This window comes from Nymphalis io, chromosome 4, assembly GCF_905147045.1.
Source record: "Nymphalis io chromosome 4, ilAglIoxx1.1, whole genome shotgun sequence".
NCBI classification, from domain to species: Eukaryota; Metazoa; Arthropoda; class Insecta; order Lepidoptera; family Nymphalidae; genus Nymphalis; species Nymphalis io.
In genome coordinates this window covers 7,945,001-7,970,530 of record NC_065891.1, presented here as the reverse complement: position 1 = coordinate 7,970,530, position 25,530 = coordinate 7,945,001, and the positions used below count along the sequence as shown (strand labels likewise).

Here is a 25,530-nt window from a genome sequence, read left to right as displayed (position 1 = left end):
AACTTACTTTGAATTATTTTTTGAACTAGGCAATATTTTTTTTATAAAAACAAAATATCACTGGCGTCTATTTATTGATAATGTACTATATTTTATTATTTCACCTATATTTTTATCTTCATTGCTAACATTTCAGAATGCATTAAACATATTATGAAAAACGTATAATTTTATGAGCGAACTTTCGATCTTGGATGTCTTGCAAATTTGTACAATGGCAAGATTTTATACAATATTTTTTGTCTAAGTTACAATATATTTCATTAGGTTAAATAAACTGAAAAGACTATGGTACCTTATCCAAAAAGAAAGTATTGAATTATAAAAGTTGACGCCAATATGAATGTCAAATGTCATATTCATAGTACTCATACATGACAATTGACATGTCGTAAATTTTAAAATACTAAATTAGATTTAGATACCTACTAGATATATTACATATACTTTACCGGTTAAAGAAAGGAAAAATCATATTTATCATTAATTATTATATTTTAAGTGGATGTGTAAATAATTTATTCTGTTTTTATCACAGATTGAGTACTTTTTTTTCGCTTTTGTATTAAGAATACAATTTGAAGTCTTTTCGGTTTTCTTTAGTGTTTTGTACATATTCCAGTCCAGAAATTAAATCATTTATTATTGATTTAGGCAAATCCAAAATAATTTTACTATAAATTCTATCTTTATTTAAAATTATAAGTTCTTGTTTAAAGAAAAATTTGAAGGCTGTAAAGAACTTAATCCTTAAAACTGTCATCATCACTTTTTAAATAATTACTTATTAAATAAAAAATCATATAATCTTCACAAAATGTTTCATTGTGGAATGCGACAAATGGAAGAGAAGCATGTTGCAAATCAAGTAGATCTTATGGTTTGGAGTAATCGTCTTGATTTATTAGCTCTTAGCAATTTTAAAGGTAATATAATATATATTACTCCTGTTTATACTGTATAATCAATATATATAACTTTTTTGTTTATATGTTACCTTTACAGGAGAAGTCCAGGTGCATAGGCTTCACTGGCAAAAAGTTTGGAATTTACCACCTCCCAAAGATAATGTAATGGTTGATTCAATGGCATGGAGACCTGATGGCAAGGTAAAATAAATTAATACTGAAACTAATGTAATGTTGAGGTAACTGTATGTTGTTGCCCCAGGTTAGGGTCCAAGAGGTTCACAATTAGGCCTTCTGAAATATGACTATTAAAAGTATGTAGAATTATAATAGATATTATAAATTGCAAACAATTATAAAATTTAAAACTATGGGTTCAATGTATGTAACATGTAATTAATTTTCAATACTAAATTATTTGAAAGACCTTGCAAAAGCATTTATTTGTAACATATATATCCTAGTTATGTAGTTATTTTATGTTATATGTTGGTGCTAATGTTGGTGTATTATAATTTGATTTTAATGGGTTAATTCTTTTTTAGGCATTAGCTATTGGTTACAACTCTGGTATTGTTTGCATAATAGATATTGAAGATAAAGAAATTATTGACAAGTATGACTTTACTTATGAAACATCTGAAGAATTGTATATGGCAAATAATTATGGAATTCCTTGTATTACTTGGGCTGTTAAATCAGGAAATTTAGAAAGTGCTTTGGAATATAATGTATATGTAGGTTATATAGTTTGAGAATTTAATTATAGACTGAATTTTATTGTAACCTAACAATTCAATAAACTTTCAGGATGATCCATCCATCTTTCTGCCAAATCCTCCTTCGCCTAGTAATACATACAAAAATCAAGGTGTAGAGGATAATATAAAAAGTTGTCATAATACCATAGATCAAACTCAATTGAGTATGTTAATGATTGCATATGGCAGTGGAAATATTTATATGAGTGTTTTTGGTAGATATCCATATGGAACCATACATCTGTCTCACATTACTAAGGATGATTATGGAGAATATAAAATACTTGATATAAATTTATCAGAAGATTTTAGTGTTATGCAAGTATTGTACTTGGACAAAACCACTAATAATATTAGTTTGTCTCTTGTAAATACAAGTGTATTATCAGCTTATGCTGAAGAACTGTTTACGGTTGCAACTAAACATGGGCAAATTGGTTCATTGTTGACAAATTTGGATAGAACAATGATTTCAATAACAGAAGCTTGGGAACATATATTATTAGAGATGGATACTAAAATGGCATATTATGCGTCTTCAGTAGCAGAGGGTGGAGTATCGGCAGATTTGCTTGAACTACTAATGTTAGGTAAAGACCACATTTACTATTAAATGCAAGGATTTCACATTTGGTATATCCATAGAGTAGGCTGCAAAGATATTTCATTAGTCAGCTTTTAACTAAAATGTTATAAATACACTTTTGTTGGTTTATTTAACAATGCTGTTATACCATATCCATTTTTAACTCCTTACCTTTATTTACTTCAAAATGTTTTTATCTAGGGTATGAAAATCAATGGGTTCTTACTGTATTAACATAAATTTTCAGGAGTTCCATCGGATGAATTAGAAGTGTTTCTGCTCCAAGAATTAACAGCCAAAGGCTTAAAGAAATTTGGCAATTCAGTTGAGTTGAGTTATTCAACTATACAAAAGTTAGTTTTAAGACAGTTAAATATTATTGGGCAGAGTGTTACATATCATCTAGCAGAATTAAGAGGTTTAACCAGAATACCGGATAGATATAAGGTATTTATTTCTTATTTCATTTTAACAGTTACTTATGATGTATCCATATTAAAAAAATATATATTTCTCAAATATATTTTATTCAAGAAATTAAAATGTGTGCATTTTTTAAGGTTTTGTGTTTAGAAGAGAAAGTGGTGACAGAAGCAATAAGAGCTTCTTGTGCCTTTTTGAATAAATGTCTTGAATTGCAACAAGTAATTGATGTATCAATGCGCAATTATAAAGCTTTCTTTAGATGGCTTTTTGTTGTAATTGTTCGATTACTGGATGAGCAAACATCCAGTGAAATTGTAAAAATAACCCAACAAGAGCTTACACATATTGCAGAATTTTTGTATAATTTTGATAATGTTCATGAAGAAAACAATGATAGTCCAACAGAGAGACCCGTTAAATTTAACTTAGAAAGGTTGGGTCAATATTTGTTGGATGAAGATTTAACAATACTACCAGATGATGAAGACAATCCATGGCATAAATTTCTTAAAGAAAATTCATGTCTATTAAAGGAGAATGATACAATCTTTTCCATGCTAGAATTTAAAAAGTTTTCGTTGGTGCAACAGCAGAATCACTTAAAAATATCTGTGGGTAAAATATTTGATGTTAGAATTAAGGATGTAGCCAAATATTTCTCTGTATTATACAACCTTAAACTATATGAATATCAAAACAAATTACCAAAAGAACATTTAAGGATATCACAGATATTTGATGCTACTGAGGAGAGATTCATGATGGCATTCACTGACAGTGAACATATGACAGAAGGAATAAAATTCATGTCTGTAAATATCAAGGATAGAATTTGCATAGCCACAGCTTCCAAGTTTTCTATTTCATCTTGTTTACTGCGTGATAACACTGATATACCCGAGCGAGATCTTTCAATTCTTGATCTACAATTTTATTCATCAGAATATTTATCAGTTCTAGTGAATCACCCAAATATAGAAGATTGTACAATTTTTATTCAAGTTCCACTCAAAATTGTTTTAGAGAATTCAAGTGAATTTAATATGAAATCAAAGTCATTAGTTTTTAATGAGAAAGTTGTAAGGAAAAATATATCACCACAATTAGATAATAGTGTTTACAAGGTCCTTGATAAAATGGACGGTTTTCGTATTGCTGTATCTGGTGGTCGTAAAGTGGCTGTTGTTTTGTCAAACAGTCACAGGAAGGTTAGAGTGTTTGAAATGGAAATTAATGGAGAAGATGAGGATGATGAGACTTTTGACACAACACCTCTTTCACAAGGCAAAAATACTAGTGAAAATCAAAGCACACCTGATAAGCATAATGTTCAAGACATTCCATTTTAATTCAATAAAACACAATTCTATGCAAAAGAATATTTAATTTATATTATTTACCCCTATTTACAATAATTGATCTACAAAAAATACTTAAGTTTTAAAGAATGCAAGAAAATTAATTACTGATAAAATATTTGAATCATAACAACTAGGATCTAGTCTAACTTTACCTCTATTTATTTTTAGTTATCCAAACTTTAATTAATAATTATTATGTTATTTTTATTTCTTAATATATAAAACTATATACATAATATGTAGACTCACAGACAGCTTACAATTGGAAATAATATTTAGATTAAACTTGGACTTGGTGTTTTTATTTGTATATTTTCAAAGACAGAATTAAAATCCGTGTCTAGGCCCTGGTTATCTATACCATATAGAAGATGTTCTGATGACTGGTTCCTACTTGGACCTGGTGCTGGTTGACTGATAGCAGTTGTAGTGCGGTTATATATTTCATCACCATCCTCTTCATCTTCTTCAACTAAATAAGTAAAGAATTTAGCATAAAATTTAAACTTAACATTCATCATATTTTCAAAAAGTTATATCAATAATCTATGATATAATAAAGTATATTTATAATGTAATTTCTACACCATCAAATTTAATAAAAGTTGTGTCCTGTGTGAAACTATTTACCTGGTACAACTGTACGGCCATCATATTTATTCCATTCTTTTCTCAACCTAAAGTATATAACAGCACATGCTATCAGTACTAGTATGGAGATTACAATGGCTGCCAATTTTATTGCATCTGCTGCTGTGAATGTTGATCCATGAACTATCATCTCCACTTCCCCTACTGTAACACCAACACCATCAAGCTTCTTTGAAAAGCATTTATAATAACCAGACTCAGTTGGTGACACACTCTGAAAATTAAAAATTTATTAAATTTACCATGTATTTCTCAAAATAGAAGTAAATCTTATAACTTGTTTTTTTATTAGTTATTTTGTTGATGTTTTATTTTTAAGCTATTATTTCCATTAAAACGTTGAGTTAAGTTAGCAAGTTTGATATAAATTAAAGGTTTAAATTTTTTTTTACTATATTTTATATTTCATAACTGTAACTATACTTTTTTCCTACTAATCAATCAATCAAATAAAATCTTACATTACTTTTTAAGTATTTTTATTATTATTACCATAGAAATTAAAAACAAATTTAGCTAATCTATGATAATTTAGATTTTAAACAATGCCTTACATTTATTTGAAAAATCACAGCATTAGTACTTACATTTATGTGTAGCTTTCCAGATAATACTTCATATTTATATTTTTTTTCATCAAAAGTTGTCTCTGGGCCAATTATTTTTAAAGGGTGGGAATCCATGAGCCAGAACATAAAATTATGATCAAAATCATTACTATCACAGTTTAAAACCACCGTTGAACCTGCAGGAACCTCAGTAACTACAGTACTTTTAATATCAGCAATGTTTTCTGCTATGGATGGCATTTTTAAGTTTTTCTTCTTTTAATGGTATGTTATATCACTGCACCTTCTAAATTCTAATAGAGCCAATGATTTGTCATGACTATGCAAACTAACGGAGAATGTCAATGGATGAGTGCCAAGTTTAAAATTATCTCATAGTCACATGTTCCCACCAAATATTTGTAATAATACTTCACAAAATAAAGTAGTGGGCTTAAGCCTAAATATAGATTATTTAATATCTACTGCTTCTACTTGAAATCTTTATGAGATGCATGAAAACTTTAACACAAAGCACTGGTAGCAACATCCAAATAGGGGCCATTACTACATATATTGGCAAATTAAGTTTTGTATATTCCAATTTAATACAAATTATGATTTGTGCAGCCATTTTGAGCCCTATAGCTGCTATGTACCAAACATTTTTATTGATCGTTCCTTTAAATCTTTCGATACCGTTTCGACAATGAGATATCATATGAAATAAAACGTAAATTAGTAAAATACTGTCGTACACCCACATGGGAATAAATACTATAAACCAATTCCAATGAGTTCTTGATTCTAATCTCAAACATAGCAAAATTAAGAAAACTAAAAAAATAAACCATGTAAACAAAGCCCTATGCAGTATCGCCATTCTTACTACTACGAAAATATGAATTATTTAATAAAATAATTAATTATATGTAGTTGTAGTCAAATTTGATTTGCAATGAGAATAAAAATATAATATATTTCTTTAGCTTTATATGGTAAATATAAATAACGTAATATGCCAATTTCAAACTGACGTATGTTAGTTGTCATTCATGATTTGGTCACACACTATTTTTTAAAATCTTTTTATACCTCTCTTGAAGTAAGGTCTATGCGTGCTACAAAACATTTTTTTTAACTTATCGAAGGTCATCAATAATTATTTAGGTAGCAAAAAAAGTTGATTAGGGAAAGAACATACTTGAATGTACAAATTAAATCATTTTTAAAATACTTATGTTAAAAAACAGAAGTACAGGCATTTTTATGTTTTGTTGAAGAAAATTCATAATATTATATAAATTTATTCATAGTGTTCTGATGTTTTTCTATTAAACGATTATTACTTACAATAGTATCATTAGATTAAAAATGAATAAAGTTGACGTGAATTAGAGCATTCGTAAAATCATTATTTTTATTATGTCAAACTGTTAATTGTAAATGTCAATGTCTAATCAAATTGATTATTGAATTGAAAATGCTAATCGGTAGTTGCAGTATGCACTTGCATTATTTTTATGCGATTTTAAAGATTATTTCTTAAATTATAATGACATTGAAATCTTCCAAATTTATTATAACTGCTGCATTAAGAGGTTGAGATCTTATAGAATTTTATTCACTATATATCATCAGAGACCGAAGCATTAAAATGATGATCGAAGTATCACTAATGGTAACGGCAGTAAAAGTATTTTTTATGCCACTGTAGTAAGTAATAAAACTGGTCTAGCTAACATAATAACATTTTGTAGTCCTTTTCAATTTAATTATTATCTTCGCAGTCGGTCTACAGATTTTGAAGTGCATAGAAATTGGCTTGCTGTTACACATAACCTTACAATCGATCGATGGTATTATGACGAGACTTCGGAATGGACTCTAGACTATCCACCATTTTTTGCTTGGCTGGAGTATGGACTTTCTCATATAGCAAAAGTTTTTGATCCGGAGATGGTGAAATTAGAAAATTTAAACTATGCTTCAGATATGACTGTTTTATTTCAAAGATTATCTGTTATTATCTTGGATTTGGTTTACATATATGGAGCTAAAAGGTCTGTGCAACATATTTTAATAATAAAGTAAACTTTATATCTGTAATAAACATTTATAAAAATAAACTTTATTTTCAGTTGTTCAGAACTTTTAAGCGATAGCACTTCCCTTATCTTTTTACTTCTTATTACTAATCCTGGGCTTCTGATGGTTGACCACATTCACTTTCAGTACAATGGATTTCTATTTGGAATTCTATTATTGTCTATATCAAACATAATAACAGTAAGTATGTTATATGAATAACATTGTGGCTTAAATTTTATAATTAGATTTTTTATTATTAAAGATTAATGTATAAAAATATTTTATACAGTAGTTCTGGAATATATTTTTATTTATTAATCTTTTTAATTTTTCCAGAGCAACTTCATATTTGCAGCATTTTGGTTTGCAGTGCTACTTAATTTTAAACACATATTTTTGTATGTGGCACCTGTCTATGTGGTCCATATGTTAAGAGCGTACTGCTTCACAGTATCCTCTAATGATGGTGTTCATACACCCTGGTATTCATTTTCACTGACAAATCTTATAAAACTGGCTTTAACTGTTATATCAGTGTTTTGTTTGTCATTTGGACCATTTATTGATCAATTACCACAGGTATTTAAGTTTTTTTTAAATATTATTGTATTAAATTGTTTTATGTTTTTACCTCATAAATATTTATAATAGCAATAAATAAATAATAAAAACTGATTTTTTTGTATACTTTTGGCTCAAGTTTAATTTAACACATTATAATAATGTCCTCCATACCAATTTAGCCAACTGCACAGGAGATATTATAGTTCACAAGTGTGTGTGCAAACACAGGTGCACTTTCTCTTCCCTCACTCTCATAATCCAATGGGACGGCAATCCGACACGACCGGAAAGAGTTCAGGTACAGGACCAATGGCTTTATGTACTTTCTGAGGAACGGGAGTGTACACACTGCCAACTTCCGGACTCGGGATGCTACTGCGAATTTTCTAATAGAAAAACTCAATAACTTCTAATTGGTCCGACCTGGGAATTGAACCTAGGGCTTCCGGGTCTACGGCCTTACATCAAGCCACTAGACTAACGAGGCAGTTAATACTATATATGTGACGATGGATACTTATGATACACCACTTTGTTTTATTTTCAGTTATATATTAGATGTTTTCACAAAATTTAAATAATTTTAAGGTTTTTTCAAGACTGTTCCCATTTAAAAGAGGATTGTGCCATGCCTATTGGGCTCCAAATTTTTGGGCTCTATACAGCTTTACTGATAAAATTTTACAAAAGTTATGTAAGTAATAATCCTAAAGAAAAATAACTTTATAGAGTTAAGTGTAATAAATTAAATATCTCAAAGTAAATATAAAAATAAATTACAGGTATAAAATTTGGGATCCCTGTTGCAACAACAGAGGCTTTAATGACGGGTGGATTAGTACAAGAATATGAGTTTGCAGTGCTGCCAACAATAACACCAAGTGTTACCTTTGTAATCACTGCTGTTTCAATGATTCCTGCTCTAATCAAATTGTGGCACCTGGGAGCTGATAGAGGATATAGAGGCCTGAGTTTTGTTAGGTACATGATATTTTATAAAGTAACACTTAATAAAAGTTATTTTGTATATCTTAAATGATACTTTTAATAGATTGTTATATATGAATGTGTGTTCTATAAAATTTGTAAATAAGAAAATATGAACTATTACATATAAATAGTATTATTCTATTTTGTATATAAAGGTTAGTGGCTTAGTTTATGATAGAGCTAATTCCCATTTCAACAGAATTTTATTTGATTGTATACCCTGATATCATTAATCTATAAGATTATGGATAATCTTAGCCTAATTCTATTTGAAGGTAAGATTATTTTCTGAATAAATAATAATAATAAATATAATTCAGGTCTTTGTTCACTTAATGAATTAAAAAGTTAATTTCTAACAAAATGTTTTTGTTGGTTTTCAGATGTTTAACATTGTGTGCTACGTGTGCATTTATGTTTGGATGGCATGTGCATGAAAAAGCTATACTAATGATCTTAATCCCTCTCAGGTATGCAGTTCCTCATTTCCCAGTTTTTCATTATCATTAAGAATAAGAATAATAAAAAGTAGACAATTATTATTAATTGACTCATTTAATTAAATAATTATAAAAAAAGAAACATTATTTGTTACATTCTTTTACACACTGTTTAAAAAATTCTACTTTACAATTCAAAATAAACAAAAACCAGTTAAACAGTAATAAAATGCTTGTAATATGAAGACATATATATAATAAGAATTATATTTGTTTCAGTTTTCTCAGCGTTCTGGGTGATGTTGATTGCAATTTATTTTTGTTTTTATCTACGGCTGGACACTACTCATTGTTTCCTTTATTGTACCCAAAAAATTTGCTTTCTATAAAATTATTTATGCTTTTAACTCATATGGCTTTTGCATTTTGTTATTTACCAATGTTATATGAACAGATGAGGTTTCAAAAAATTGTTAAAAATCAAAAGAAAAGGGGTTTCATGCTTCTGCCTGGCCTGACAAGACTTCAGTCTCTGTATTTGTATGGATTTATGGTATTATGTATTTATGAGAATTCCTTACACACATTTTTGGGACTTGATAAAACTTTACCTTTCCTGCCTCTAATGATAACTTCAGTTTACTGTGCATTAGGATTGTGTCATTTCTGGTTCTCGTTTTACTACTATTTTCTTACATTCAATTTGAGTAGAGTTCCTACTTTAATAACAAGTAGGTCGGCACAATATGAAAAAAAACTTACATAAGTTATACCAAATATTATTATTTCATACATGTTAATTTTATTATAATATATTGAAATAAATATCATTTATATTTACTTGTCTTTTTAATTAATGAAAAAATACGCGTACTGTGTAATGGAATGATTTTATTACATACATTTAAAATAATTAAAATTAATGAAATAATAATACTCATATAGACAACCAAGATTTTTATCGCTATTTAGAATAAAAATATTGTCTTTATTGAAATGAAAGCTAAGATTGCGAATTCGAAGCTGAGTATTAGACTTTAAGCTTAAAATGTAGTATTTTCAATATTTCGCAACTTGAGGTCAATGTTCGACTTTGTCGGTCTTGGACTTTCTCGATGTTGTCGGTTCTACGACAGCTGAAACATTGTCATGGAAGGTCCAAACCTTGTCTTCAACAGACGAGAATTGGCATTTGTTAAGTAGTGAAATCTATATGGATTGTTACCTACTGCGTCAGTGAAAATAATTATATCTAACTAAATAAAAATACATTAATATACTATTAATATTGTCGGTTAAATATTCTAAAAACATTTTCCAGAGTAAATGGACCATTTAAGATCTGTTTAAGCCTTAACAATTCGCAGTGCCGTAATACCTAAAAGTATAACGAATGTAATTGAGAAATAAAAAAATTGTTTGCTAAATTATGTTGAACTTAAAAAGATGTACGAAGTAAGTGTTTTCCTTGCCCAAAGACACTAAAAACGTTATATATCTTGTCCCAGTGGCGCAGCATAGGTCACTAGCACCTTTCTTTTTTTTTTTTCTCCATGTGTTTCCCCCACGTGAGGTGGGGGGGTATGTGGGACTCGCCGGCGCTATAGGTGCCGGAATACCCACTAAAAAACCAGCGGTACCCACTCCGTCTTGTCGGGGGACGTCACGGGATCGCTTGCGCATACTACCGTGCCGTCCCGACGGTTGGCCCGCTTCTGCGGGCCTCCAAATCCTAGGGGGTACTCGGGATACAGAGACCCCCTGGCCCCGGCGACACTCACGGCGGGAGGAGAAGATGCGTATAGCGCCGACGTCTTCTCCTCGGTCTTCTTCGGCGAAGCGGGTCAGCGGAGGCACTCTCCTCGCGCTCCCGCTCCGCGGCCTCCTTCTGCGATATGACATTTTCGCAGAAGGAGATCATCTCCATCCAGCACCTTTTGCTACCAAGCATTTATCACGCTCGACAGCGAAAGGTCTCCGCCGATTAAAGTCGCCAGGGAAAAGCGCTGAGGCCCCCAAGCGGCACACTCCATCAGAGTGTGGCATGCCGTGTCCGTAGGCGCACCACACTCGTGGCAGGAGGGTGTTACCTCCCGCCTGACTATTCTGTGCAGGTACTTACCGAAGCACCCATGTCCAGTAAGCACCTGAGTCAGTCTGAAGGTCAGTGTGCCGCCTTTTCTCGTTACGCAACGATTCAAGTGGGGACGGATCGCCTCCACTGTCGCCAGGCCTGCTGATGAGGACCTCAGATCCTCCTGAGAGTCCTGATTCGCAGCACCTCCTCCAACCCTTGACGGTCGCCACGCGACCTCACTTCCGCCCGGAACCGCGAGCACCTCCGCCTGGAGCTCCCAAGGCGGATCGCCCGCGAAAAGTGTTGGCGCCGTCGACGACACCGTACGATATTCGCGTATCACCCTCACCGCTATGATTCTCTGCGGCCTACGCAAGAGAACCTTGTTCCGAGCGGTGAGAACGTCCACTCAGATGGGAGCACCGTACAGAGCCATGGACCGCACAACACCGGCGTATAATCGCCGGCATGGCGTTTCCGGCCCTCCTACATTTGGTAGGAGCCGGCTTAAGGCAGCAGCAGCGTTGATGAGCTTCGGGCCAAGTTGGACAAAATGCTGCCCGAAGCTCCATCTTCCGTCCAGGGTCAGGCTCAGATACTTCATGTGGGCCTGCACCTTAATCACCGTCCCCTGGACGGTGATAAACGCCCCTCGAGGAGGGCCTCGACGTGGACCGTGGAATAAGAGGGCCTCCGTTTTTGAGATGGAGACCCTCAAGCCCAACATTCCTATGCGGTCCACTGTGAGCGACGTACCGACTTCGGCCAGGCGAGCTGCCTCCTGAAAATTCCGCCCTGTCGCCGTGATGAGAGTGTCGTCCGCATAGCACAACACCCCCATTCTTATAAGGACGGATGTCTGCAGGAGCCAGTCGAAGCCAACGTTTCACAGAATTGGGCCAAGAACTGACCCCTGTGGAACGCCACAGCCTACCCGACGCCGAACAAGACGCCCATCGCCCCCCTCCTAGAGGACTACCCGGTCCTGGAGGTCTGCCCCCAACAGCCTCCTAAGATAGGAAGGCACCCCGTGGTATCGGAGTGCCTCCCCAATAGTCTCGAAAGGAAGACTATTGAAGGCGTTCGCAACATCTATCGATACTGCCAGAACTACGTCCCCTCGGGCCACCGCATCCGTGGTCTGGGTTTTCAGGGCGTCCAGGGCGTCGATAGTTGATCGACCCGCCCTGAACCCGTACTGAGCCCCTGACAGACCCGGCCCCACCTCGTCGAGGTGCTGAATAAGACGGGCAGCGAGAATTTTTTCGAAAAATTTGCCCGTCTCGTTCAGCAGCACAATCGGCCTGTATGCCGAGGAAGAATCTGGCGGTCGACCTTGCTTTGGAAACAGGACCAACTTTCCCTCTTTCCAAGGCTTCGGAAACTGCCCGCTGCACAGACATTGGTCGAACAGCTCCCGAAGCCTTACGCCTAGGTATTCAAGAGCGTCACATAGAACACGCCCTGGAATCTCGTCTGGGCCCGGCGCAGTGTTTTTGGCCCTCAAGCGGTCGAACGCCACCTCCATCTCCCACTCCGTGATCAGTGGTGGAGCCACTGTGTCGTCAATCATGGAGCGAGGGACCATCTGTGAAGGGACATGCTCACCTGGATGCGGGAAGAGTTCCCCGACCAGGCGCAGGAGGAGATCCGGCGACATTGTCTCTGTCACGGGGGCACCCTGCGTGCGGAATTTTCCAAGCACACCGCGGAACGGACGCCCCCAGGGTTCACGGTTCAGGCCTGCCAGTAGTTCTTCCCTAGCTTTCTCCTTGGCTTGACTTATCGCCAGCTGTAGGTCTTTTTTCAGCATACGATAAGCGGCCAATAGCTGTCCCTCCAAGAGGTCACTAGCACCTGGTACGGGTCCCAAATTGCAGCTCTCTTATTTTTGCAATTGATTATAATAAATTTAGGCATTGTAAAAGAAGTCTAATTGAATGACACTAACCTGAAAAGTGAAAATGGCATTTGTTGAGGCATGAACAACATATATCTACTGATATACTGGTGGTAGGGTTTTGTGCAAACTAGTCTGGGTAGGTACTACACACTCATCAGTTATTCTACCGCAAAACAGCAGTACTTGGTATCGTTGTGTTCCGGTTTGAAGGGTGAGCCAGTGTACAGACACAAGGGACGTAACATCTTAGTTCCCAAGGTTGGTGGCCCATTGGCGATGTAAGCGATAGTTAACTTTTCTTATGTCATATTTCAATGTCATAGACATTAGCATTGTAAGAAATGTTGGTGTTGGTGACCACTTACCACAGGTGGCCCATGTGTTCATCCACAAATAAGGCATATTATTGGTAAAGAATTATTTTTTACCGCCACCTGTGAAATGCCACCCCTGTCAAAGTGCCGTTCGGTGTGGGCCGCAGTCTTCGCCCTCCATGCTACGCCACTGCATGTGCCTGTGACTGCCTATATTGGCTGACTGTACACTGGCTCCTTTACCGTTCACAGCGAACAGAGTATTGCTGTTTGGCGGTTGAATAACCGATAAATAGGAACCCACCTAGACAGGTTTGCATGGAGTCCTACCACCTAAAAATGAGTGAGTGTTTATTTTTTACCGGATAGTTACCGGATATCCGTTTCATCCCTAGTAAACACGCTGTTGTCCTATATATTCCGACAAACTTCTATAATCCAGCCTTACCACTCTAAAGCAGAGTGTTGTTTTCATACAAATAAAATGAGAGTAAATCAATTAATCAATCAATGTTTATGAAATATTTGTTATTTACTAAAACTTAAAGATTTTACTAATTAGCAAATGCTTTTTTGTTCATTAAAAGAAAGGTTTGGAACTTATTACACGCTGCCTTGGTGCGGATTAATTTATCAATTTATTATATCTTAAGTAGTAGGTAAATAAATATACTATAAAATTTGGTTATTTCTCTATTCTAAGCAGTCCACATATCAAACAGGCTCTTGCGATTATTTTAGAAATCGTTGTTTTACAAGATTAAATTTAATTTAAATCTATCTAATCAACGACTCCACAACTCCTCCTATTAATATTGATGTATGTAGTCAATTTCTTGATAAACAAATCGATATATTTTAATAACGCACATATGCTATTCATAGATCTAATGAATTAATTAATTGTTTCAATAAAACGATTGCAAGCAATATTTAAACAGTTTAATTAATCTTGTCTTTATAATTCAATTTTAAAATTAAATAGTTTAAAGCTATTTGTTTAAAGTTGGTATTTTAAATAATGGTCGTTTAGATATATTTTTTTGCAAACGCGAAAATATAGTACAGGTACTTCCTTTTAGATTCATAGTGCTAAATTTGGTTTTTTTCATTACCATACATTTTTTCATTTAGTTGATATAATTAATTTATTGGCGAAATATTAATTAAAATTTTCAAAAGCTGTCCATATAATTATGTTAAAGACTAAATATTTACGTAATACAAGACAAACTTGGAAAGACACGTACACGTGTTTACAGTGAATAAAGAGAGGAGAACGTCGATCACGATATGAATATTCATTGGACTATAAAGACAATGAGAGGTGATAGAGCGCGAGCTCGTAAGAAAATATACGTTTGGTTGTTTGGTGACGAGTCTAGTAGCTTAGCGCTTAGCGTATATGTCTGTTCATGTTTACTGATTTAAACCTAATCGAATCTCTATAATCAGATTGAGTATAGATTTAAACAAAGTTTAATTAGTAAAATTGTTGGTAGGGCTTTGTGTATGACTAAGCTGGGTTCACGCGCGATGAGGCTTGTTAAAATGACTGTACCATCAAATGATATCTTGCAACGAAATATTAAATAAATAAAAAAACCCATTTATAGTTAGGTTATCAATCATTGATAATTACTCGGAGCCAAGTCGGACGAAACAAGTTTTGACTCAAGTGCATGGCAGTCAACGAGTTAATTATTACTATTGATCTTGATGCTACTAATGTACCATAATGTAAAATATTTTTTACATACATAATTTTGGTCGATCAAGCTCTAAATTGTTTTCAACAGACTTTCGTACCAAATTAAAGCTACAAATATCGATTAAATAAAAGTTTGTCAGCTTACAATTTGTTGAATAAATTTTCAATTTCTTTTATTAACAAATGTTGGTCAACTAATATCGAAGCGCGTGAACCTGTTATAAAATTAATTCTGTTTCATACGTGTTTTCGTTGTATTACATAAGCAGAAAAATTATTCCTAATAGGTTCAATCGCTCGACTCAACGGACTGGAAGTTTGAAAATAAAAGTGAAACGGAGTGGAAAGAGTTGCTCATTCCGTTTCGTGATTCAGCATTTTATTAACTGTGTGATGAAAATAAACGCTGTGTGGTCCGTAATTGCCTGTTTATTTATGTGTTAAACGAAGAACAGGTGAATGGTGCTTACAGGGCTTTTTAGATTAAGCACATTTATAGAAACAATATTGTCAATATTTGTGACTGAATATATTTGTGTGATAAAGTAGCTCAGTAATAGCATTGTATTATTTACTACTTATATATTATTAGTAATCGCTCGAGGCTTCGCCCGTGTGTGTTAAGGGGAGAGGGGTGGGGTTTAGGTAAAAAAGTAGCATAAGTTCGTCCTTGCGGTACAAGCTTGCTTCGTACCAAATTTTATCAAAATCGACTTAGCGGCTTATAATATTAGTACATATATAAGATGAGATTTTCAAAGCGAATTAATGTTCTATCCTAAAAGGTTGTTGGGGACGCACTTACTTGAATTTATTTTAAGTACTTAAATTAAAAAGATGATATAATTAATAACAACATCGTTTACCCTTATGTTATTCGCAGCGCTATGTAAAGGCCCATGATCACATGGCAGAGCGCACATGATCAAAGCTTCGCATCGTAGACTTGTGTGCAATCGCCTGTATACTTGAATTCAATGAATTAGCACCTGACACACTGGTCCCTTTTCAATGTTATCCTTTAATAAAATATGCTTCAATAAACACTATGCTTTGCTTATAAGTAAAAGTAAATCATTTAACTAATTTTCATTCAAGCGTTTATGTGAATTTTGTGAGAATATTTTGTAAGTCACAGGGGTTAGAGTTGAGTACAGTTGCATTATCATAACTTTATATTCAGCACTGCCGAGAGCAACTTACTAGTGACATCGTAAATTCTACCAAACTTACAAATGCTCGATAAAAATTTTGATTCACAAGTTATAGCCGTCTAAGAATTAAATTATGATATTTTACATAAGCATAGCGTACTAGCTTTTCTATATGGTATTGTTAAAATTTCCATTGCATATGTAATTTTAATAAAATTTGATTTATTATTAATTATTATAAAGATTAACTTTATTTTTGCCTTTTTAGTCCAAAAAAAAAAAAATTAACAAAAATATAAGTACATTAAACAAATAATAATTAATCAATAGTGTAACTTATAGTATTAGTTAAATGTAAATAATGAAACCTTTTTGTTTATTCAATCAATTTATTAATATGATATCGAAACGTAATAAAAATTAAATAAATATTTTGTGTCAATATTGTCATTAATAAATAATGTTAGCAATTGTATAAATAATTACCGAAGTTATATATAAAAATAATAAAAATGGCCGATGATGAGGACGAAGGTGGTTTTGGAGGCCTGTATGAAGATGGGCATTGGGTGTGGGATGAGGTTACGGAAGCATTGGTATTTATAAGGTAATTTGAAAGCTTATTTGAGTGACTGCTGTGAAGTTTAATTATGTATATTTTGTTTGAGCACGGGATCCTGATAGCGACAACCATGTCCTTATATCGACTTATTATGCCATTAATAAATATTTGTTTAACGAAATAAGAAGGAAAAAACTTTGTCAGTATTTTTATTAGCTAGCTCGATCTATTTGTTATGACCCTGACTATTGCTGTATAGTTTTAATGCTGGAAAAACGCACTACTCGTTTCCTCCAAGGGAACAGTGGGGGTGTATGTGGGACTCGCCAGTGTCCAAGGCGCCGAGCATCAGACATCCGAATACCCACTAAAAAACCAGCGGTCTTTCCGTCTTAACAAGGAGCGCCACGGGATCGCTAGCCCATGTGACGCTCTGACGAATTGCTGTGAAGCAACCGTGTTCATTAAAATATGGCTGCAAACTTTTATTTTTTGCTTAAATTTGTCAACAGCAACTTGCCCCCTGGCGCACAACTACTCTTTTTGCCCTCGTCTATCTGGTTTTGGTTTGATATAATCATAAGTATAATCATCACATACATATTTTTTATAAAGAAATATATAATTGTTTGATTAAAGTGACCTTCCACCAAAACCGGTAGAAACGATTCAGATACCTATCAAAGCTCCAACTGGAACAATTGAATTCAGAGACGATGTTGACCTTATAGAGCAGGTGACATGTATTGATTATATTAATAAGTTGTTGATTAACTGTCTCCTCTTCGCATTTGTTGGTAGTTTTATTATTAATTAACAGTCACTATAATATGAAAATGATTTATTTTTGCTTAAAGATAGTAGAATTGTCTAATTTCTATGATGCATTAAATAAATGTATATATATTATATACAATAATTGCTCATTTATTTTTATTATAAGATACACTAGCATTTGTCATTTTCATAAATTTACCATACTATCCGGCTTTTGTAAAATAATTGGCTTATAACTCCTCGTAGACAATTCTACTATCCGTAAGCAGAACTGATTAAAAGTTAAATTTTGTTTCTTGCATTGTTAACTGTGATAACGGCAAATAATTCATTATTGCTTAATATTTTATTTTGTTATATATTTAATTAAGATTCGATTTCGACGGCGTTATCAAAGGAAATTAAAACCGGGCCAACCAGATATTATAACAACTCAGGTAAATAAATGGACTTATTGTTTTACAATTTACTTACATTCAATTTTAATACATATTCAGCGTATATAAGGGGGTGTTAAAATTTGTTCAGTAACGTAGTTTAAGAACTTTTTTTATCCAAAATAATGTATAACTTTACAGGATGTTAAAGACATAGCGCTATATACTGCTCCAGTAAATATTTTAAGTCCAATGTTAATAAATATGTTACATCTTCCTACTACGGAGAGATTCATTAGAGCGCTTGTACTCTGTTGCCAGTATTATTTACAGGTACACAATATTTAACCTGGATAGCTAGAATATTTTACATTTCTCGATTCGCCTGTATATATATTAAGACTGGCTCGTTGGCGCAGTTGACAGTGACAATGCCTTCCGCTTCGGGGTAGCGGGTTAGATTCCTTCGCCTAGTCTGGGTATATTATGTATAAATATGTGTATAAGTCGGTTATTACTTATAACAAGGGCATTAATTGCCTATCTTAGAAAAAAGACGACCGTTGTGGTATAAAAAAAATAAAAATAAATATTCATATATTTTAATGTAGGTATGTTCCGGTATAACGTTATTGTTTATGAAACAATTTTAATGATTCTTTTTGTGTTAAATCCAGTACAGCTTCAAGTTTGTTCCATCTCAATTTCATTGGTATTGGATATTGTTAAGTCAAAGTAGTTTTTATGGACTTTATTTTAAATCGATAAACAAATTTGCTTATTTTATTTTGTCTTCGAACATTTACAATGTAATTACACTTTCAAAATATATGTTTATAATTTAAGATAGCAGACGAAATGGTAAATCGTATTATTGAATTGGACACAAAAGTACGGACGCCACAATGTGAAACAGTTGAAAACGAATTCCGAGACAATTTATCGGATTTGAGACTTTTAGTAGCGAAAGAATACAGCACTATGCTCATTGGTTTGTTGAAACAAAAAGCATTCAAAAGAAATTTCTTTTTTATTACTTACTTTTATCTTTTTTTATCTTTATCTTGTGTAGGTGGAAATGACACGAAAAAATTCCATCACATGGGACCCCAGAAGAAACGTCGATCATTATCTGATAAAGATGCTCGATTTTTCGAGACACTGCTACGAGTCTGTGTTCAAATAGTATGGCTGGCTCTCGGTCGCAAGTCTTTCAATCAGATAGGTTTACATTACGATTTTTATCTTTTACATTTAAATAACACATTCACAAAATATACCGCGTTTATTTTGACAGGTATTCGATGTTTTACAATAAATTATTAAGTATCAATATGTTTTATACTTCAATAAGCGTATTGTTACTTTAGTTTTTATCAATTATTATTTTTAATTTATGAACGATTTATGTAAATTCGTGACATTATTCTCGTCATTTATTTAAAATTAGAATTGGAAGTGAATAGAGTATTCAAGTCTGAGATATTCAATGCTGTGGAGCATAATCTACACACTGGGTATATCGGGAAGATGGCTAAGGAGGAACGTGCTGTGTTGCTGGGTCATTGCGTGCGACGCGACAAGAAACTTAACACTCGCTCGCCACTCATGAACGAGGTGTTCTGTCACAGGGAAATTGATTATCGTCTTTTGGGACTAGGAGTTATCAAATGTTTTCAGTAAGTTTCCAGTTATTTTAGCAGCGAATTGTTAGGAATTATAATAGAAAAAATATATTTTGTGTTGGTGGGTATATTAATATATTCCGTATGCCCCACCCTTTCTGTGCAATTGTGCATACTCATAAATACTCTATATAGTTATTCATAATCAACAAGAACGTAACATATTTATGCGGAAGGGCAAATGGTTCACCTGATGGTAGGTAGACACCATCCCTCACAGACATTGGCATTGAAAAAAATATTAACCATTCCTTACATGGCCTATGCGCCACGAACCGGCATAAAAAACTACTAAGTATTGGTGTTTGGTGGTAGAATATTTGATGTGTGATACTTATCCGGACTTACGCACAAAGCCTTACCAACAAATAAAGTTAAGTTTGCTAATCTGTTGTTTGATGTTGTTTACGTTTTCATTAGACCAACCCCGCGCCTTCTCTACTTGATGCACGCGGTGGCGGGTCCAGAAGAGAAATTGTCAGAATTGGGAATCGCTCTTGGAATCATTGGTATGTCGCGATCTGCTTTCGATACAATGTTACGACCCTTACCGACCGCTTCGGAAACTGGAAAATCGAAGGCTTCAGTGTACGTATCCGAAACTCATTCATAGCGATCATTACACCGTACATTACGTTTAGATATTTCAGATTTTGCAACTAAACATTTCTTTATGTAGCTTTTGTATTTATATAAAATTGCGAATTATATTAAAATAACCGTCTAGATATCGAATTAGAATAATTCAAGCTACAAAATATGTAATTACTTGTAATTATTACACATTAATTTTATAATATTTTTGACGTCATATAGATAATAAAAAGTAAATTATTATTACCTGTATCAATGTCATTTTATAAATTAATTTTAATTATAAATAATTACTCCTGTTATTAATTATTTTGAGTCAATGCGGTTAAAAATCCAGGCACCACTAAGTTCTAAAGTGCTTTAATTGTGTTTATAATTCATCTCTTGGCTCGGCGGCGAAGGTTTTTTTTATGTATCCTCATAAGAACTGGTTATGTGTATTAATGTTTATTTTAATAATTAATCAAGATAATTTTATTACTCACTGATTACAGGTCTTCACAGAGCTATGGGTCTAAAAGCAGTACAAGTAGTTCCATGAGAAAAAGTCAACTGTCTCCTCAAAAATTATATTCAAATATTATACTGCCGCGGAAGGAGTCGCGAATGTAAGTAAATTGTAATTTTATTAAATGTGTATCGCCACCGGTAAATAGTATGCACCGTTACTTTATATTTTACTAGCAAACACCCGGCTTATTTTCTGTCTGTGTGTGAAGTAATTGTAATGGTGATCGCTTGAACGGCATATAAGTTGGTAAGCTCGCTAACGGTGACTTACAACAAGGATGTTACAAAAACCTTCTCCATGAAACACATATATTTATGTGCAAACTTTCATGGTGATCGGTTAAGCGATGTCGAAGTTTATTAATGCAACTGCAGTTAGCTCGTGATATTGTATTTTAAATTATTGATTGATTATGATTTATTATGAACGAACAGTGCATACAATTATTAACTACATATAATTGGCCTGACTCGCAAGACTAGTGGCTAGATTATAAGGCCGCAGATTCCGAGAACCTGGTTTCAAACCGCGAGGAATTTTTTTTTGCTTTTTCAGTGAGTAAGTGACTAAACAAGGAGTACATTTGTGTATCATATAACATAAAATATCTAATTATGATATGTATATATATTTTCAATCTAAAGTATCATCGATCTAGCAGTGAGAGTTAAGAGTGTTCTTTAAAAATGTCACTTTGGGTTTTAATGACATCTGGAATATGTACCACAGTTTATATCCTAGGTCGATAAATTCGATCCTTTATATGCAGGATATAGTCAAAGACATCCAAAGGCGCACGTTACAGGCGCAGCTAACTCGTGTGTGTATAAAAGTTTTAAGTGGTAAGGAAAATATATGGTCTTAAAGTTTAAAGTGCCGTCTAGTCACTCACAGGACCACAGGTTCAACTCAGCAACGTTTATTGCAGCGTATGTGTTTTCAATAAAAACTGTTTGAGCATGTGCTAATATTGTTCCTTTATTTAATTTTACAGCGTGTTTTTTCCTCCACAATTTCCCGATGAGCCAGAGGAAATTCGACCATGTAGCGAGACACAACGGCGACGCTGGCAAAATAGACTTCAAAGACTTCTTCACCCGCACTAACTTAACGATATTTTTAGATTATTTGTCAATGCGATCAGATAACACATTACGCAAAATACTTTTATAGTGGACCCAGGGATTATTTAACGATTAGTATAATAAACATGGGCTAATCGCTTAGATTCCTTATGTTAAATTAGAGAGTTCGAAACATATTTTTATATGTCGATTACTCGAGTATGAAAACTAAAATATAAAAAAACACAAAAATATATTTGTCATTTCATATCATAGACTTCAATTTAAACTAAATTTTATCTTATTAATATTGTAAATTCATAGAATGTCTGTGTTTTATTAAAATTATACTGAAACTGCTGAACAAATTCTAATGGAACCGAGTACCACATAGGATGGATATAATTGACGATGAGACGATATGTCCCAGCGGATATAACACATGGGTATCCATGGACCGAACATCGCAGATTCAAATTCAGGCAAGCATTACTAAGTTTTCAATTGCTTAATTTATATTTATAATTCATCTTTTACAAGTAGCAGCTTGTTACTACTTGGATTTTCAAATTAAAACAATAAAATATCTTTGTTATATTTTTCGTAAGATGCTAACATTTTACGAAAAATATAACTAGACATCTGACTAATTTTCATCGCGTTTATGACTGAATAGGTTACTCGAGCTATTTTGACAGGATAATCGCACTGACGAATAATCGAGGAATACGTGCCACTAATACGTTTCGTGTCAGAGGCTAATATTCTATGAAAATATTATCTTGCTTTGACCTTTAAGGCACAATTATATCACGAGTCTTCAGTCTATCAAATACTACGAAGAAAAAAGTATATTTAAAATCTTTTATTGTAAAATCAATTATTTTGTTTACTTGATATTACATGTTAATTTTTTATATTGTTACATACTACATTGCCAATGCGCCAATGCCAAACCTTGGGAAATAAGATGTTATGTCCCCGGCGCTTGTAGTTACACTGGCTCATTAAACCTTCAAACCGGAACAGTAACAGCCTATAAATGTCCCACTGCTGGGCTAAGGCCTCCTCTCCCTTTTCGGGGAGAAGGCTTGGAGCTTATTACACCACGCAGCTCCAATGCGGGTTGGGGGAATACACACAATGGGCGGTACCTACCCAGACGAGCTTGCACAAAGCTCTACCAGGTGATGTTTTGGATGTAGAATAGGAAGGAATGATAAAAAATAGACTCAGCTGCGAGTAAGGGCTGTATAATTGTATATGTGAGAAGAGATAGAATATGAGTATTCTTACAAAGGGGAATAGGGCTTCAGCTTTTTACGAACCTGGTATAACCACGTTCATAAAAAGTGAAGTCCAAATTTGAATTGATTAACAATATGGGTGTTATAGATGTACAAGTTGATTTAATTGCTCTTAAATAAATATAATCAAGATATTGAATAATGAGAGAAACGAATATATATGACAGTAACAATAACAGCCTGTTAATGTCCCACTGCTGGGCTAAGGCCTCCTCTCCCTTTTTTTGAGGAGAAGGTTTGGAGCTTATTCCACCACGCTGCTCCAATGCGGGTTGGTAGAATACACATGTGGCATAATTTCAATGAAATTAGACACATGCAGGTTTCCTCACGATGTTTTCCTTCACCGTCAAGCACGAGATGAATTATAATCACAAATTAAGCACATGAAAATTCAGTGGTGCTTGCCCGGGTTTGAACCCATGATCGTCGGTTGAGATTCACGCGTTCTAACCACTAGGCCATCTCGTATATATGAAAAAAATATTTATAATCTATTCTATATTAATATATCTATCAAATAAGCTGGAGATATGAAAAAACTAATTACGATTTATAGCATCTAACACAAGACTTGCTAAATTTTTTTATGAATAAAATATTGCGATATTAGTTCATTTCATAAGATAAATTAGCAGACATTTGTATTCTCCGAAAATTTACTCAATTTATAAAGGCTGTGGCTTAATCCGTCGAACAACGACGGTCCTCTGACGGATTAAATTGAATTTAATAAGTGCTTATTTCATTAAATGAACAAAAATGCTTTTTTTCCAATATTTCATACTGATACTCATAACTTAATTCCTAAGGCTTTATTAAGATGTTTGCTAAAGGTTTGCTTTTCTTATAATACTTGTGCTACTATGGTGTACCTGTTCTATAATACTTTGATGAACATGTAAACTATGTATGTTATTATGTCAAAAACAACAAATCTGTTTTGACATGGCACAAAAATGCTTTTTTGTAGAGACTTTGTTTTTTATGTTAAGATTGTTGGAGAGAATATATATACATAATAATATCCCCTATACCAATTTCGGCCATGGCGGCCAATCTCTAGAGATATTAGCTAACTACGCAGGATATATTATAGTGCAGACAGGTGCACTCTATTCCCTAATTCTCATAATCCGATGGGACGGCAACCTCTACAGATCCCACAATGGTGACTTGGAGACAAGCCGATTATTTGACCATCTTAGTCGGGTGGCAGATGCTGCGCAAGAGCAGTTTCCTAACGCGGAATTGGTGTTTTTGGGGGATTTTAATGCTCACCATGAATCATGGTTGAAATCCCTCAAAACTGACCATGCTGGTAGAACTGCTCATGCTTTTGCTCTCACACACGACTTGATCCAACTAGTTGATCAGCCCACCAGGATCCCAGACATTGATGGGCAAGCGCCTTCTCTACTGGATCTTCTGCTGACTTCTCACCCGGTGGAATATCAGGTTGTGGTTCAAGCTCCACTTGGTTCTTCGGATCACGGCCTTATATCTACCAAAGTGCCACAGGCCAAGCTGCCGCCATCAGCGGTATGCAAACGTCGCGTTTGGCACTATAAGTCGGCAGATTGGGACGGTATGCGCGATTACTATGCGTCAGTCCCTTGGAATGAACGTTGCTTCAGTGGGAATGACCCGACAGCTAGTGCCGCTGCTGTTGCTGATGAGATCATGTTAGGAATGGAATACTACATTCCTTCCTTCTACTCAGATCTCATCAATAGGGGTACGCGTAACCGTTGGTTCACTCGTGAATGTGCCGACGCTGTGTCATCTAAGCAGGCGGCATATCGCGCGCGCGTGGATCAACGGCTGCATTAGCGGGGCATCTAACATTGACTCACTGAAAGCAAACTACAATAAAAATTCCAAGTCCTGTAGGAAGGCATACACGAGAGCGGATGCACAGCGCATTGTACAGATTGGTCATGACCTTATTTCGCATCCTAGGGGCTCCCGTAGCTTCTGGCGTCTGACCAAGTCTGTGCAAAACAATTTCTGCCAACCTTCGCTACCACCGCTCAGAAATCCGGACGGATCGCTAGCTCACAGTCCGCAGGAGAAAGCCGACCTCCTGGCTAAACTCTTTGCCGACAACTCTGTGATCGATGATTGTAGTGCGCAGCCACCAACAATACCTTCATGTGGCCACACGA

The 25,530-nt window shown here is 34.3% G+C and overlaps 5 protein-coding genes across 5 annotated transcripts; 3 read left to right on the top strand and 2 right to left on the bottom strand.

Moving 5' to 3' along the window:
• The first annotated feature begins 760 nt into the window (after positions 1-760).
• Positions 761-4,046, top strand: LOC126768179 (anaphase-promoting complex subunit 4). Its single transcript, XM_050486130.1, has 6 exons — positions 761-926; positions 1,006-1,109; positions 1,454-1,645; positions 1,719-2,259; positions 2,503-2,702; positions 2,816-4,046. The coding sequence occupies exons 1-6, from the start codon at positions 818-820 to the stop codon at positions 4,028-4,030; spliced, it is 2,361 nt and encodes a 786-aa protein (XP_050342087.1). The 5' UTR covers positions 761-817; the 3' UTR covers positions 4,031-4,046.
• A 210-nt stretch (positions 4,047-4,256) lies between these two features.
• On the bottom strand, positions 4,257-5,579 carry LOC126768216 (uncharacterized). Its single transcript, XM_050486187.1, has 3 exons — positions 5,281-5,579; positions 4,673-4,907; positions 4,257-4,514 (listed from the first exon to the last, which is right to left on the bottom strand). The coding sequence occupies exons 1-3, from the start codon at positions 5,500-5,502 to the stop codon at positions 4,318-4,320; spliced, it is 654 nt and encodes a 217-aa protein (XP_050342144.1). The 5' UTR covers positions 5,503-5,579; the 3' UTR covers positions 4,257-4,317.
• A 137-nt stretch (positions 5,580-5,716) lies between these two features.
• LOC126768227 (transmembrane protein 60) lies at positions 5,717-6,147 on the bottom strand. Its single transcript, XM_050486200.1, has one exon. It carries the CDS (start codon positions 6,122-6,124, stop codon positions 5,717-5,719), a length of 408 nt encoding a protein of 135 aa, XP_050342157.1. The 5' UTR covers positions 6,125-6,147.
• A 585-nt stretch (positions 6,148-6,732) lies between these two features.
• Positions 6,733-10,166, top strand: LOC126768186 (probable dolichyl pyrophosphate Glc1Man9GlcNAc2 alpha-1,3-glucosyltransferase). The gene is made up of 8 exons (XM_050486139.1): positions 6,733-6,957; positions 7,032-7,304; positions 7,383-7,530; positions 7,669-7,911; positions 8,485-8,590; positions 8,679-8,877; positions 9,270-9,356; positions 9,606-10,166. The coding sequence occupies exons 1-8, from the start codon at positions 6,899-6,901 to the stop codon at positions 10,090-10,092; spliced, it is 1,602 nt and encodes a 533-aa protein (XP_050342096.1). The 5' UTR covers positions 6,733-6,898; the 3' UTR covers positions 10,093-10,166.
• A 6,831-nt stretch (positions 10,167-16,997) lies between these two features.
• On the top strand, positions 16,998-22,294 carry LOC126768196 (protein phosphatase 1 regulatory subunit 36-like). The gene is made up of 10 exons (XM_050486156.1): positions 16,998-17,092; positions 17,687-17,783; positions 18,196-18,261; positions 18,403-18,534; positions 19,048-19,192; positions 19,274-19,426; positions 19,652-19,880; positions 20,307-20,474; positions 20,975-21,088; positions 21,986-22,294. Exons 1-10 carry the CDS (start codon positions 16,998-17,000, stop codon positions 22,095-22,097), a joined length of 1,311 nt encoding a protein of 436 aa, XP_050342113.1. The 3' UTR covers positions 22,098-22,294.
• Positions 22,295-25,530: the final 3,236 nt, after the last annotated feature.

Excerpts from the sequence above, each read along its gene's own strand:
- LOC126768196 (XM_050486156.1), top strand. The coding sequence starts at position 16,998 with ATGGCCGATGATGAGGACGAAGGTGGTTTTGGAGGCCTGTATGAAGAT. Across the intron at positions 18,262-18,402 it reads CAGATATTATAACAACTCAG|GATGTTAAAGACATAGCGCT; the intron begins GTAAATAAATGG and ends ATAACTTTACAG. Across the intron at positions 20,475-20,974 it reads GGAAAATCGAAGGCTTCAGT|GTCTTCACAGAGCTATGGGT; the intron begins GTACGTATCCGA and ends CACTGATTACAG.
- LOC126768186 (XM_050486139.1), top strand. The coding sequence starts at position 6,899 with ATGATGATCGAAGTATCACTAATGGTAACGGCAGTAAAAGTATTTTTT. Across the intron at positions 7,531-7,668 it reads CTATATCAAACATAATAACA|AGCAACTTCATATTTGCAGC; the intron begins GTAAGTATGTTA and ends TAATTTTTCCAG. Across the intron at positions 8,591-8,678 it reads TAAAATTTTACAAAAGTTAT|GTATAAAATTTGGGATCCCT; the intron begins GTAAGTAATAAT and ends AATAAATTACAG.
- LOC126768227 (XM_050486200.1), bottom strand. The coding sequence starts at position 6,124 with ATGGCGATACTGCATAGGGCTTTGTTTACATGGTTTATTTTTTTAGTT.
- LOC126768216 (XM_050486187.1), bottom strand. The coding sequence starts at position 5,502 with ATGCCATCCATAGCAGAAAACATTGCTGATATTAAAAGTACTGTAGTT. Across the intron at positions 4,908-5,280 it reads CTGGAAAGCTACACATAAAT|AGTGTGTCACCAACTGAGTC; the intron begins GTAAGTACTAAT and ends TTTAATTTTCAG. Across the intron at positions 4,515-4,672 it reads TGGCCGTACAGTTGTACCAG|TTGAAGAAGATGAAGAGGAT; the intron begins GTAAATAGTTTC and ends TTACTTATTTAG.
- LOC126768179 (XM_050486130.1), top strand. The coding sequence starts at position 818 with ATGTTTCATTGTGGAATGCGACAAATGGAAGAGAAGCATGTTGCAAAT. Across the intron at positions 1,110-1,453 it reads CATGGAGACCTGATGGCAAG|GCATTAGCTATTGGTTACAA; the intron begins GTAAAATAAATT and ends ATTCTTTTTTAG. Across the intron at positions 2,703-2,815 it reads GAATACCGGATAGATATAAG|GTTTTGTGTTTAGAAGAGAA; the intron begins GTATTTATTTCT and ends GCATTTTTTAAG.